Here is a 13,238-nt window from a genome sequence, read left to right as displayed (position 1 = left end):
CTAATATGAAGAAACACCACATTGAAGCTAAAAAACGTTTCATCAAATTATCTAAGAAGATAATATTTATTTGTTCGGAACTTGAATACATAGAATATTAGGAAAGTTTTCAAGAACGATATTTTACATGTGTCAAGAAAAAGATTGGCATTCCTTTGTCAAGTCATTGAAAAGATAAATTGTTCTTTGTTATGTATAATTGCTTAGACTTCACGGTTGATAATATGTGAATTTAATCTACGAAATGTCATTTATTAAAATATATTGTGCAGTATTTCAAAGAAGATGGCTTGCGATTTTCTTTCGATCCAAACTTTGGATTTACGCTGTACAAAGTCAGGCCACATGACCGAGGTTTCTACAAGTGCAAAATCGCTACTGATCAACAGGTCGCTTATCGTGTAATTGTGCGGGGTAAGTAGACCTGTTGGACAATGATCATTTCATTGTCAGGTTATTATTACAAAACCTTCATCACATTTCCATGTTACAAATGTATCTTTCCTTCCATTTAGCATTCGTTTCATGGTATCTTTTTACTATTTTGCTTCGACAAATTTTTAATAAGAGCAGATTTTAATAGTTTAATAGTTTTTATTTAGCGTTCAATAAGATTATCTAGACATAAATATACTTTACTACTATTACTACTACTATACTATACACTTTAAATTCTAAAATACATAGTATGGGTCTTTTGAACGTAATGGAGACATCAATTTATTCTCAAATGGTCCCTAATACAGTACAGTAAATTCTCTCTAATTGGCGCTCAATTTGGAAACAAAAATGGACAATTTGGGAAGAGAAGGTATGATTATTCCAGCCTTGCAGTTCGTTTTTATAGTTGTTGACAATCGGTAACTATAAAAACGAGCCGCAAGGTTCGAATAATCGTACCTTCTCTTCCTAAATTGCCCATTGTTGTGTACAAGCTGAGAGTCAATTAGGGAGAATTTACTGTACATTGAAACGACGCGATGTGCGGACATGAACCCAACTATAAACCGACTTTGTCTAGAGTCCGTGATTGTTTCTTGGATCTTCAGTTTGTTCACGGTGTCACCTTATGCTTTTTACATTCCAGTAGACTCCCACATAACGCGATAATGCGTTACGGATTGTAAAAATTCATGTTATAGGAAATCATGTCAGAAGAAAATTACTTTTTTATAACACGGATTATATTGTCATCTTGTTTGAAAGCAACATCTTTTTTCGTATAAATTCATCGAAAGAAAGAATTTAAGAACTTCCGTAACCAAATCGGAACGACTGGAATGACTGGAAAATAAATCGGAATGACTGTTTTGTACCGTTCATCTTTGATCATTGTCTGAATCGTCTGAAGTTACATTCTAATATCGTCGTTCCACATTTGGATTTTATTACAAACCGTGTTGGGTCATAAACCATAATGTGTAGAAACGGTGATTGCAAAATTTTTGGCGTGTTAAAGGAATCCATGTTATAGAAACTAGAATTACACGGGAGTCTCCTGCATGTAGAGATAAAGATACAAACGTGGGATGTTTGGAAAAGAGATAAAGTTTTAAACTATTTTCAAACCATCTTTCTAGATTTTATTACCACGCGAAAAGGTTACTTAGTGCAAGGATGTTGATCTTTAATTTATTTTTGAATGAAAGATGGGAGATTGACTTTTTATTCTAGATAAAAATGGATAATTGAAATATCAAATTTTAAAGACGTTGGAAGAATTTATGAATCTTGTCATAATATTTTCATGTTAGTAAAATCATGGGGAAAAGAAAGTTACATGGCTCTTTTCATTCTTATGTTTCATTCTTACAATTTATATAGATGATTAAAGAATATTCTTGAAAGAATTCATTTATTCACGAAAATCGTTGAAAAAGCAGCACATTTTTTCAGATTTGAAAAATATTCGTTTTTCACGAAGATCTACAGTTTTATAGTAACTTATTCAACTATTAGAAAGAACGTAGACCTTGATTTTACTTGGATTCCATCTCAAAATGTTTCGAAGCCTTCTCTACTCACTCATCGTTTATGGCATAGAACTTTGCTATACTTATGCCATACTTTCTAACAGCTATACTGTGATTGAAAATATTTTAGATGTAGTCGGGGAATTCGGTTTTATTCCCACGAAGAATACAGTGGTAGAGGGCGACGAATGGGAGCTGATCTGTGCTGCTTCGATTTACAATTATTCGGACACCTTCGATTGGAGCAGCAAAAAGGGACTGATTGTACAATCTGGTAACTCTATTTTCGATATTCACATTAATAACGTATTAAACAATTTTCTTCTCAATAATTAATTTTTAAAACAAGTATAGATCAATGATGAATTGAAAGAACCGAAAGTAATTTGTTGAAATCTTTAGACAAAATCTTTATCGATCGAGAGGAGACTGAATTCACGTATAGATCAATTTTGAAAATACACAACGTGACAATGAAAGACTCGCAGCAATATATTTGTACAGGGAAGTCCATGAAGAATATGTCTCGGTCTATTAAATATCGTTTGGAAGTGAAAGGTAAATTCCTTTTAGATTTTAGAAATGTAAATTCCTTTTAGATTTTAGAAATGTAAATTCCTAAATATGTCGAAGAATGAATTGTTGAATAATATTTACGTTTTAGCTGCACGAGCGCCTGTTATTACCGATACTAATTTGAAAAAAGGCGACATAATCATTAACGACAATACCCGTGATCGCAAAAAAGTAGTTCTTAAGTGCTTCGCGGATGGTTTACCTAAACCGAGCATCACTTGGTTTAAGGTAGGCGATTACTAGTTAATTAATTTCTGAATCAGACCAATACTTCACCGTATATATTTCATTTAACATTTTTTTACTTCGCTATATTCGGAAATAGATTTTAATGCAAGTTATTAAAAATCAACATACTTTTGACAGGATGGTGCCCAGTTGGTTATTGATAATGAAATGTACAGGTTTCTAAATGATTCCCAAAAACTTGAAATAGAATATCCGTCGGATATTTACAGCGGTGAGTACATGTGTCGAGTAGAGAATCGTATTGCAAAAGTAGAAACTTACCAACGAATAACGATAAATGGTAATTTATTTAATTGTGAAGTACACTGGCGGTAGTAACAATTTGACTCTAAACTTTTTTTTATTTACAGGGAAAGGAGTACCAATAGTTCTGATCGTTTCAGTTGTCGTGTTAACAGTGGTCGTTGTGATGTTGGTAATCTACCTCTTAATTAGGATTTTTCGTAAAAGGGTAACTTCAGTTTGTGATGTTCCGCGATGGCATTTGATTCAAGAACAATTTGACCAATTTTTATGGTGTTGTAGATAATGAGAAAGTAATGAAGCAGATCTTCTCCCTTAAGATAACAAATAGATACTTCCTAGGGAAAAGTTGAGAATTATTAATGTAGGTGCCATTAAATGTTCAAATCGCGACGGTGTTGTCGCCGAAAACCAATGTACAGTGGTTTCTCCGGATTTACCGAATTTCAGTATGCTCTGGTTTGTACTTGTAATATTACTACTGCACTGTAATTTTTCGATTTTCTCGCTACGCCGATGCTAAGGTTCGACGGAATCGGTAAACACATGTGCTACGACACGCGACTCAGCTCCTTTGACACGATACCCGAAAGACAACTCATAAAATAATGACATAACTTTTTTTAATTTTAATATTTTAAAACTGATTTTTTTAACACATTTCTGATAGTTTTCTGATTAAAATGAGACTAAACATGATATCATTTGGATAAATATTTCTGATTTAAATAAAATCAAACACGATATAATTTCGATTACTTTCATTTATTTAATATTTATTGTGTAATTCATTTTATTGCATTATCGCTGTGACTACATAAGAAAAATACATTGTTATACATATAAATAATAACTGTATAGTGTATTTCTAATATACTGAAGTAATCTATCGACCACAAGTGTCATAAGCTGTATTAAAGCTGCACTGATATTATATAATACATAATTATGCATATACTAATTAGATACGTGAAAAATTCTATATTGAATTGTTTTGTGGCGTATCATTCTTGAAATCGTATAGTATCATGGCCTACGATGATGATTTTCCTCTATTTTTTAATAACAAATAATATTAAAAAAATTTATTTATAAATAATTCATATTCAAATTTCCTTATCCAAGCAAAATAATGCTCTTGCACTATGGGATGTCATTGGCTCGAAGGCCTTACGTAACTGATTGTTCATAATCCCATAAAAAATCATTTGATTTAAAATTCAAACAGTAAACTGTTCCTTCACACTCTCCATCAAACGCGTAAGCTCATTCCACCGAATCTTCGTCAAATCGTGACATGGAATTGTAGTCAAATCGTTGCTGGCTCCTCGTAATTACAGTCGAATTGTCGTCGACTCCTCGTAATTACAGTCGAATTGTCGCCGACTCCTCGGAATTACAGTCGAATAGCGTAACTCCACTAATATTTTTTTTTAACGACATACATACCTTCTTTAACGCTGCCTTTAATATTTTTCTAATGCTTTTTTTGTTAGAACTACAATTTGTGTAATAAAATAAAATAAGTTACTTGTTATGAATAGTAAATAAATATGGTCTAAACTATGTGTTTGGTCTCATTTTATTCATGAGACACAGCAGCGTCTCGCGCCAAGTAGTTGAGTGGCGCGCAACGCTAGGTTGCATATCTTTTCTTTGATCAAAACAGCCAAAAATTTCAATAGCAATTTATTCTTTTAAGCCATATTGTATTCAATTTTATTGTTACTCAACTTTTTATTTTAAAATTGTATTAATTTTCCCAATTATTAAATGTCACGGTGTGCGTATAAAAAGTTGTCAAACATGTCAATAGGGACAGAAATAGCTGAAATATCGAGATATCGATTTTTAATTTTCAGCTACATATACTGCATATACTATACACTTTTGTGGCTCTCACATTTTTGCTGGTAGATGCCAGGTAGCTTCAGTTTAATGCTCAGCTTCAGCCAAGGTTTACATAGAATAGGAAGCTTGTCTAGTAACCAATAGCAATTAAAGTGTCTAGTGGAAGCGAATGCATGGCGGACATATTGTTATACACCACCATGTAGATGTCAAAATCCGTCAAATTTTGAAAGAATAGGTTACAAAATATAATGAAAACTAATAGTATAGGGGTCCCAATTAATGATACATTAAGAATATTTTTTCGTTCATTTTTATATTATTAGCTGAAATTTAGGTTAAAATGAATTTCTTCTTGCATTCCATATTGTTTATTTCTCTGGTTATCCAATTAAAAATTGTCAGAGCGTTAAAGATTTCAATTTTGTATAAAATACATGAAAAATGATTTGCATGTATTTATTCTAAATTAGCTTTCTCATAATCTATCCAACTTAAATAATTCTATTAAAGTATACATATAATTTGTTTTAAGGATAGGATATGAACAGAGCCGGTACTTCCATAAATTTATACGTTACACATATTCATTACGGTATGTCGATAATACGATAAGAGCTCGAAAATGTATACAGTTATAATATTGCTCTATTTATTCTACAAGTGTTTAAGAAATGTTAACGTTTGTGCTATCTTTATAAAATTTTGTAAGTATAAAATATTGTTTTTGTTAAATAGTAATTATGACATCCACATGGGTTGGTGACGCTGCCTGTATGAACGGATGAATGAGGTTAGGTTAGATCGATGCAGAGCCAAGTTTGGTATGAAGTGGTATGGTGAGAAAAGCTGAATGACAAAATAATCTGAACTGTTACAATTTAGATAAAAGTTTCCTATATTACTAATAGTATGTATACCTCATTACAAATAAATATATATTGAATTGTAATTATTGAAAATGCAACAGTTCAGTGGATTGAAAATTAACTACTTACAGGTGCGATCATTTATAAAATTTTGACCACTCTACACGATAAAATAAACCAATATGTACAAATATTCCAGATAAAAATATTATATTTGCAGTGGAAAAATGCCGACAATCTAAAGGATGGAAAGATAATTTTCAACAAATTAACTCACACACACAAAAAACCTTCACATCAATGAATTCATCCAAACGAGCATCCAGAGAAGATATTAATTCAAAACAATTAATCTCCCAAAGAAGCACACAAATGTTATTAATAATTCCTTCAAAACATCGAGAAATATTAATTCTATCTATCCCCTTAGAAATGCTTTCAAATACAAAAAAAATAAAATATTAATTTACAGATAAACCTCTGCAAATGTAACACTTCGAAAGGATATAAATGAAAGACTCTAATTAATGATTTTCTACACATCATTCACAAAAATACACAGTAATAACAAAAATAAGTGTAATCCGCCCCCTCCACCCCCAAAAAAACATTAGCAATGCAATGTAAAAACACCAAGTACTTGAATTCGATTTGATTCTGGTGCCCACAAAATGTTTCCAACAAATTAACCCACAAAATCCTCCATATTAATGAATTCACTCAGACAAGCATAGAGAAGATAATAATCGAAAACATCAAATTCCCCAAAGAAGCCTTCAAAAGTTTTTATCGAACCTCCAAGAGGTTATTAAAAAAACTCCAAGAAATGTTAATCCTCTCGTCCCCAAGAAATGCTCCCAAATACAAACAATAAAAATTAATCCACAAAAATACTCAGTAAAGTATTAAACTACGGGTGGGCATAAAAAACACTCGAAAAAGTATATACATATTACTGAAATAGTACTGAAATCAAAAGTATTTGATCCGTTTCTACAGTGTGCTCCATAATCAGATAATTAGAAAATCACGATAAAATATTTTAAACGAATTCACTTTTAATGAATACTTGGAAAAAGTGGAAAAATAATACCTAAGATGGACTTGGCAGTCCATTTTTATCAAAATCGGATAGTTTATTTGTAGCATCATGTGTAAGTGATCACGATCACTGCAAAAACGGAGCAACTACTTTTGGTTTCAGTACTTTCTTCGAATGAAATTAAATTGTAATAAATATTTTTTGGAGTGTTTATTTCCGAAGTTTAACATTTTACTGAGCTTTTTCGTGGATTAATATTTCATTTTTTATATTTAGAAGCATTCTTTGGAGAGAGAAGAGGGTTAATATTTCTTGGAGGTTTTTTAGAAGTTCATTAATAACATTTGAGCACTTCTTTGGGCTATTAGTTGTTTTCCATTATTATCTTCTGGATGCTTGTTTCAGTGAATTCATTAATGTAGAGGTTTTATGTACGTTAATTTGTAGGAAATTGTTGAGAGAATAATTATTTACTTAAAAGACAGACCGAAGAAATCTGCAGAGAAAAGGCATGAATACAGACGAGATTTGAAGTCATTTTTCATCATCATCCAGATGCTGTATAAAAATTGGAAAAATCACCAGATTGCCGGTACATTATCTAAATTTCAGTTATAAATAGTTGGCTCAAATAAAGTACAAAAATAAATCACGATGCGAAAATCACTATCGATGAACGTAATTAATAGATACTTTACGCGAAAGTGTTTTACATTTACCATAGATGGAGATGTTGCGGAATTAGCCTATGACTGTACTATTTGAAAAATCCATGGGAATTTGAAAAATCAAATATACACAATATGAAATTCAAAATGACATGCATATAACACGATACGATGGTACATATACAAAATCCCATTCTAACACGTGTTTTATATTCTCTCGATTGATCATATCGTACTATTTTGTTAACAAGTGTATTAGGTTATAATGTATCAATTACAATGTAATACGTAACTGTTAATTTGCCTATTAATTGCGGTAGGGCCAAGTTTTTTATCCTTTAAATGATTCACGGATTTTAAGTGATTTTTTAAACAGTGGAACGAATTGCAATTGATCTAGTAAGTTTCGTAATTAGGTGTCTCTATGTGTTGGAGTACGATCGTAAATAATACAAGACAAGTTTCATAACTAATCACGTATTTAATACATACTAGAATACATATATTGCGTTTGTAGGATGACTATAATTATTTATGAGCACGTGCACAGACTTATGATACATACTGGCATTGTATCTTATAGATTATTCTGTCTCAGTTTTGGGAGGCACTACAGCTCCCTTACTATTTCGGTGTTACGAGCCGAAGGCCAGGCGGAGGTTGGATGCGATTTAGGAATTTTAATAAGAGAATTGCGTGGACTTGCCGAAGCTTCTTTCATCAACGGTTCACCACTAGGTTTAGAGGAAATTGCGCGGACTAGCCGAAGCTTCTTTCATCAACAGTTCGACACTAGGTTTAAAGGATATTTCGTGGACTAGCCGATGCTTCTTTCATCACCGGATCGTCACTAGAAGGTAGGTTGGTAGAAATTAGAGTTTAGGGTCTTGTAACTTTTACAAAAGAAAAATAAAGATACATCTCGAGTAGTAAAAATGTATCTCTGTAGGTTATACCAACTACTCCTTCTAATCAGCAAATGGAATAATTGAATTTGACAACTTGATAAACTGGTAAAAGATAGTACATTACAAGCTTTCAGTTTAATACAATTGTATGTGTATAAGTGTATCGTAGATAGTAGATCGTGCTCCCAGTTTGTCGCACGGGAGCTTATAACCTTGTAACAATGTACGTACTCGGTTGAAATGCTTGAACGAGAATCAGATTCAATCTCGCTAGCGTTTCTTCGTTAGTAACAAAATTTTTCCTCGGTTCCAGAAGGTTCGTCTTCGTACCCTTCCGAAGGTACTTGACTCACAATATACAGAGCGAAGCCCGCCGGCTGGCGCCAGCCTGGCAAACGCCTTCAGGAAAGAGTAAGAAAGACACGTCAGAAAATGTGTCGCACTCAGCCGCCTTACCGATAATTCAAGAATTTAGGCCCGTTAGAAAGAAGCGACTATCTTATATATTTCATTACTGTTAGGAAGCGGGAGTTGTTGCCCTGACGAGAGGGTGGATCAACACTACGAATTAATTCGTGTAGAAATTCGGTCGATCGTTGCAGACAAGTTGTCTGAGACTTTATTGCGAGAAAAACAATGAATACGTCCAATGATCGCTGGGATCGAACAAGTAGTATGTGATATGTACAGAAATGAGAGCGAAGTATACAATGGTTATGTCACTTACCGCGTGAGACAACTACATAAAACTATCGCGTGGAAATTATGTATAATAGGATTGCCTAGGGATTTTGCCTCGAAAATCCCGTTCGTTCCTCAGCTCTGCTCGGTAGGATGAAGCTGCTAGTTCGCGAGAGAACTGGCAGTTCTAGATATATGACGAGGGCCTTGAGACAAAATAGCGAAAACCGAGGGTAAAAATGTTGAATTTGTGAAGAGTGATGCTCTGAACTTACTGCACGAAAAATCGCATCTAAGCTGGTAACTCTCTCGAAATCGACTAATTAGCCTAATTGCTGCTGCGAGCAGCTCGCATTTCGCTCGTTACGGCGCGCAGGGTGGAGGTTGGGGAGTGCTGTCTCTAACAATTATGTACTACTACGAATGCAGAATATTATATAGAGGCAATAAATGTGTTCGGTACGGACGTTTAAATTGTGGAAATAGTATTTATAAAACATCTACGAGGGAAATATAATGTAAAGTGTTATTATTTGTACGGGCAGTTAAGCTATTATTTTTAATAATTATAAAGTTCGAAATAGTATACAGGAGAATTTGTAGGGTTTACAATGTTACAAGCCGGGGGCTAAGGCAGTTACGCATGATCGAGGATTCGTTTTGTTGAGAGAATGTAAGAGTTTTGTTAATTATGGACGAGCCAAAGTTTGTTTCACTGTCGAGACCCACGAGAGGAGTAAGGGTAAGATTTGCAGACGAGCTGACGTTTGTTTCACCGTCGGGACCTAGAAGGTGTTTTAAGATATAAGGATTATTGGTTAACCTCGTAACTTATTAACTTGGTCACCTCGAGCGGGAAAAGTGCACCGTGGTGGATTTGATACTAGTAACCTGGAATACAGAAAAAGGATGTGAATTGAATGAATCGAACTCTTAAGTATCTATACAAATGTATATAGGTATGTGGCGGCCCACTGTGTGTGTGTGTGTGTGTGTGTGTGCGACAGGAACGTTGCCACATTGAATAAACAAGAGACACAGGTGAGCGACCAGGGCACACGACAAGACCTGCATTTTCGTGCAGTCAAACGTTGTGTTTCGCACTTATCCGGCTCGAGGGACCAGAATGTGTCGCGGATCCGGCTCGAGGGACCAAAAATGTGTGCGAAGCGAGTCGAGCTTTTTCGACCCGCGATTGCGTTCGCTCGTTAGCGAATTTATGCCGCGGATGAGGATTCTACGGAATGCCTCGTGAACTCGAGAGAGTGTCCGATTCGCTGACTGCCCGATTGCACGACTCCGTATCACCGATTGTACTGTACGTTAGAGCTAGAGCTCGAGCGAGAAAGAGAGCGCGTGTAAGTGTTTTTTGACTGTGACTTTTGTCTGTTACTATTGACTGTTCGCGCCCCGACTCGTCGCGTTGTTTTATATTGGTTACCCCCGCTTGAGATCCCTGAAGGAACCTCCACCTCCACGCCGGGATGCACTGATTGGTTTTTCTCGAATATTACGATTTTCCAATCAGTGTCCTCTAAGCGTTTTGTCACCATCCTCTCGTATCGTCCTACACGAGCCTTGTCTAGGAGAGGGGGGTGTCGCGTAGTTGCGTGGTCGGGAGGTCCCCTGGGGCCGGAGATATCGTCCCTGCGACGGTTGGGACTAAACTTTCCCAAGACCCGTTAAATTCTCAAATTTATGACGGGGTTGTTTTCCGGGCCTTTCGGGTCTACGACGCGCCGCGGTCATTAAAAAGACGGAAGACACTGCACAGATGTTCGGCAGATGAAAAAAGGTTTCCGTCTCTTTATGATCCTCGCTTGTCCGCCATAAACCTTCGCGAAAGCGGTCTACGGGAGGTCCTACGGAACGGAACACGTTGACTCCCCAGTTGACGTGATGAATAAAAACCTTCGTACGAACGAGCCTCGGATATTTCACCCACAGGTATATTAAAAGAAGAAACTTTTATAATTCTTAAAGTATAATCGTATCGAGGAGGCCAAATTCTGGTCTCTCGGTTTTGACACACTAAAAAATGCGGTGATTTGTATGAACTAACCGACTTGGATATTGTATACTGTTAGTTCGGTATACTCGGGAGAGAAAGATTCGAATGAAAATTAGATCTGTACTATGAGTCTCTTGAGAAGTAAATGCCGGAAAGGGAAAGAAATTGTAACCCTTTCATACTATGTAAATTGGTCTAAATATAGTAGCTGATATGTGTGTATGTGATCCTTAAATCTAGTTTCTCGAAATTATTGTGTCATTAGGCGCAGTGGTTCGAAAAAAAGAGCATCAGTCACCCTAGTGAAAGGGCCTCTTATTTGGGCACGATTCTCGGTAACGGATTAAGAGCCACAGAAGGGGAGAGAGGATTTATTCTTATTAATATTATTGCTGTTATTGTTGTTATATCACATATTATTGTTCATGTTATATTGTATACCATCGTCATTCCGTTATCTTCTTATCGAACATCTTAAAATATTTTGCAAAATTATATTCTGCAAAATACTCTGCATCTTTGTCTTATCCTCATCGTCGACCTCTATCATATCTGAGCCTTTGCCCGCACGTCATTTTTAAAACTCCAACCTTACCGCAATAATGTTTACAATTCCCGAACCCCTAAGTCAGAATATATATACATACATATAAAATGCTATTCGCGGCTTTTTGTATACGAGTTATTGATGAAAAAACAGTAGTCAATGAGAGGCAAGCTCGGTAGCCTTTCGTTAATAACTCATTTTCTGAAAGTAACATAATTTTTGGACACCCTATACTTTGCCACAAATTTAAATTAATAACAGATTACCAACCATTCATTTGCGTGAATTCAGTTAAAGATCCAACTCCATGTCTTCACACCGCTGGTGCCTAAAATAAGCAGAGTCCGATAACATTATTCCATACAAAGCCGGTAACAAGAATTCCACACCTGACGCTCTATCTCAAAATACCGTGCGCCAACATCCTCCCTCTAACGATTTTTCTGATTCCGCAAAATTCGATATTATACATAGCGATCGTCATTCCAACGCCCGACCAACCCCACTCCACGTCTATCAAGCAACGTCCAGGCATCGCCATCGCAGTCGCAGCCACCACACGTAGAGGAAATCTGCTTGCCAGACACCCCCGGCCCGTTCGGGGGAACGACCGGGAGTAGTGTGGGGTTTGACCCACTAAAACCTCCACGTAGTGCCCAGGGCGGGGGCCTTAGTGGAGTATGGTCGCCGGCGTGTGGGGGATTGTGAAAGACTCACCCCCTTCTCCTCACAGGAGATGAATGTTACGCCCGGTGGGCGGCAGAGGCACGCTCTCGATCCTGCTCGACGATCTTCTTCTGCGACATGACATGCTCGCAAAAGGAGACCACCGCCTTCCATTTCCTGTCGCTCTCCAGCATCGCCCCAACTACACAGGCCGGGCACTCCTCCAGCGTGTGCTGCGCCGAGTCCTCCTCCGCAACACAATGGTAGCACACCGCCGTCGCCTCCCGACCGATGCGATACAGGTAGACACTGAAGCAGCCATGCTCGGTGAACACCTGCGACTTTCGGTACATGAGCCTGCCGAACTGTCTCTCCCGCCACTTGTTAAAGTGTGGTAGGAGAACCCCGACGACGCGTTCGCTGGCGTGGGAACACAGCTCCGAACGCCACCGCGACACGGTAATCGGCGGGCCCGAAGCTCGAAAATTTCGATCGCCTTCCGCTCCGGGGGGCCCCTGCGAGCCCGGCGGACGATGCATATGCGCCTATATACGTAGGCGTGCACCGCCGCCTGCAGCGCAAAGGGAAGTTCTCCCGCCAGAGCAAGCGCCGCCACGGTAGACATAGAGCGGTAACCTCTAATGAGGCGGATGGCCATCCACCTCTGTAGCCGGTGCAACAGTTGCGTGCCACGCCGACACGCACACTCTGACGCTGGGATTCTAACCGCCTCGTAACCCTAATCATAACCTGGTTAATAATTTGTTTATCTAGAATGACATCATTTAATCAAATTCCATAACCATTTAAGATAAATTTTAATCCAGGAAATGATCTTTCTACCGATACGTACCTAACTTGAGTCGATGGTACAGCATGTATAATATAAGCAAGCTCTCTTAACTCTAGAAAACCATGTTTATTCCATTATTATACAATATTTTAATATTTATC

The 13,238-nt window shown here is 36.8% G+C and overlaps 1 protein-coding gene across 10 annotated transcripts in view; it reads left to right on the top strand.

The window, feature by feature from the left end:
• The window catches only part of LOC117219499 (neural cell adhesion molecule 1), a 46,694-nt gene extending 35,388 nt beyond the window's left edge, over window positions 1–11,306 (top strand). For 2 of the 10 annotated variants that reach the window (XM_076527040.1, XM_076527033.1), the window contains exons 5-12: window positions 273–414; window positions 2,104–2,247; window positions 2,376–2,531; window positions 2,638–2,777; window positions 2,916–3,078; window positions 3,149–3,249; window positions 3,324–8,328; window positions 8,693–11,306. In XM_076527040.1, the coding sequence (XP_076383155.1) occupies window positions 273–414; window positions 2,104–2,247; window positions 2,376–2,531; window positions 2,638–2,777; window positions 2,916–3,078; window positions 3,149–3,249; window positions 3,324–3,338 (861 nt within the window). In that variant the 3' untranslated portion in view covers window positions 3,339–8,328; window positions 8,693–11,306. The remainder of the gene's footprint in view (window positions 1–272; window positions 415–2,103; window positions 2,248–2,375; window positions 2,532–2,637; window positions 2,778–2,915; window positions 3,079–3,148; window positions 3,250–3,323; window positions 8,329–8,692) is intronic. The other 8 variants (XM_076527038.1, XM_076527039.1, XM_033468684.2 and 5 more) reach the window with 8 other exon arrangements.
• The last annotated feature ends 1,932 nt before the right edge of the window (window positions 11,307–13,238 follow it).

The sequence above is a fragment of the Megalopta genalis genome, chromosome 16, assembly GCF_051020955.1.
Source record: "Megalopta genalis isolate 19385.01 chromosome 16, iyMegGena1_principal, whole genome shotgun sequence".
Lineage (NCBI taxonomy): Eukaryota > Metazoa > Arthropoda > Insecta > Hymenoptera > Halictidae > Megalopta > Megalopta genalis.
This window is presented reverse-complemented; position numbering and strand designations above follow the sequence as displayed.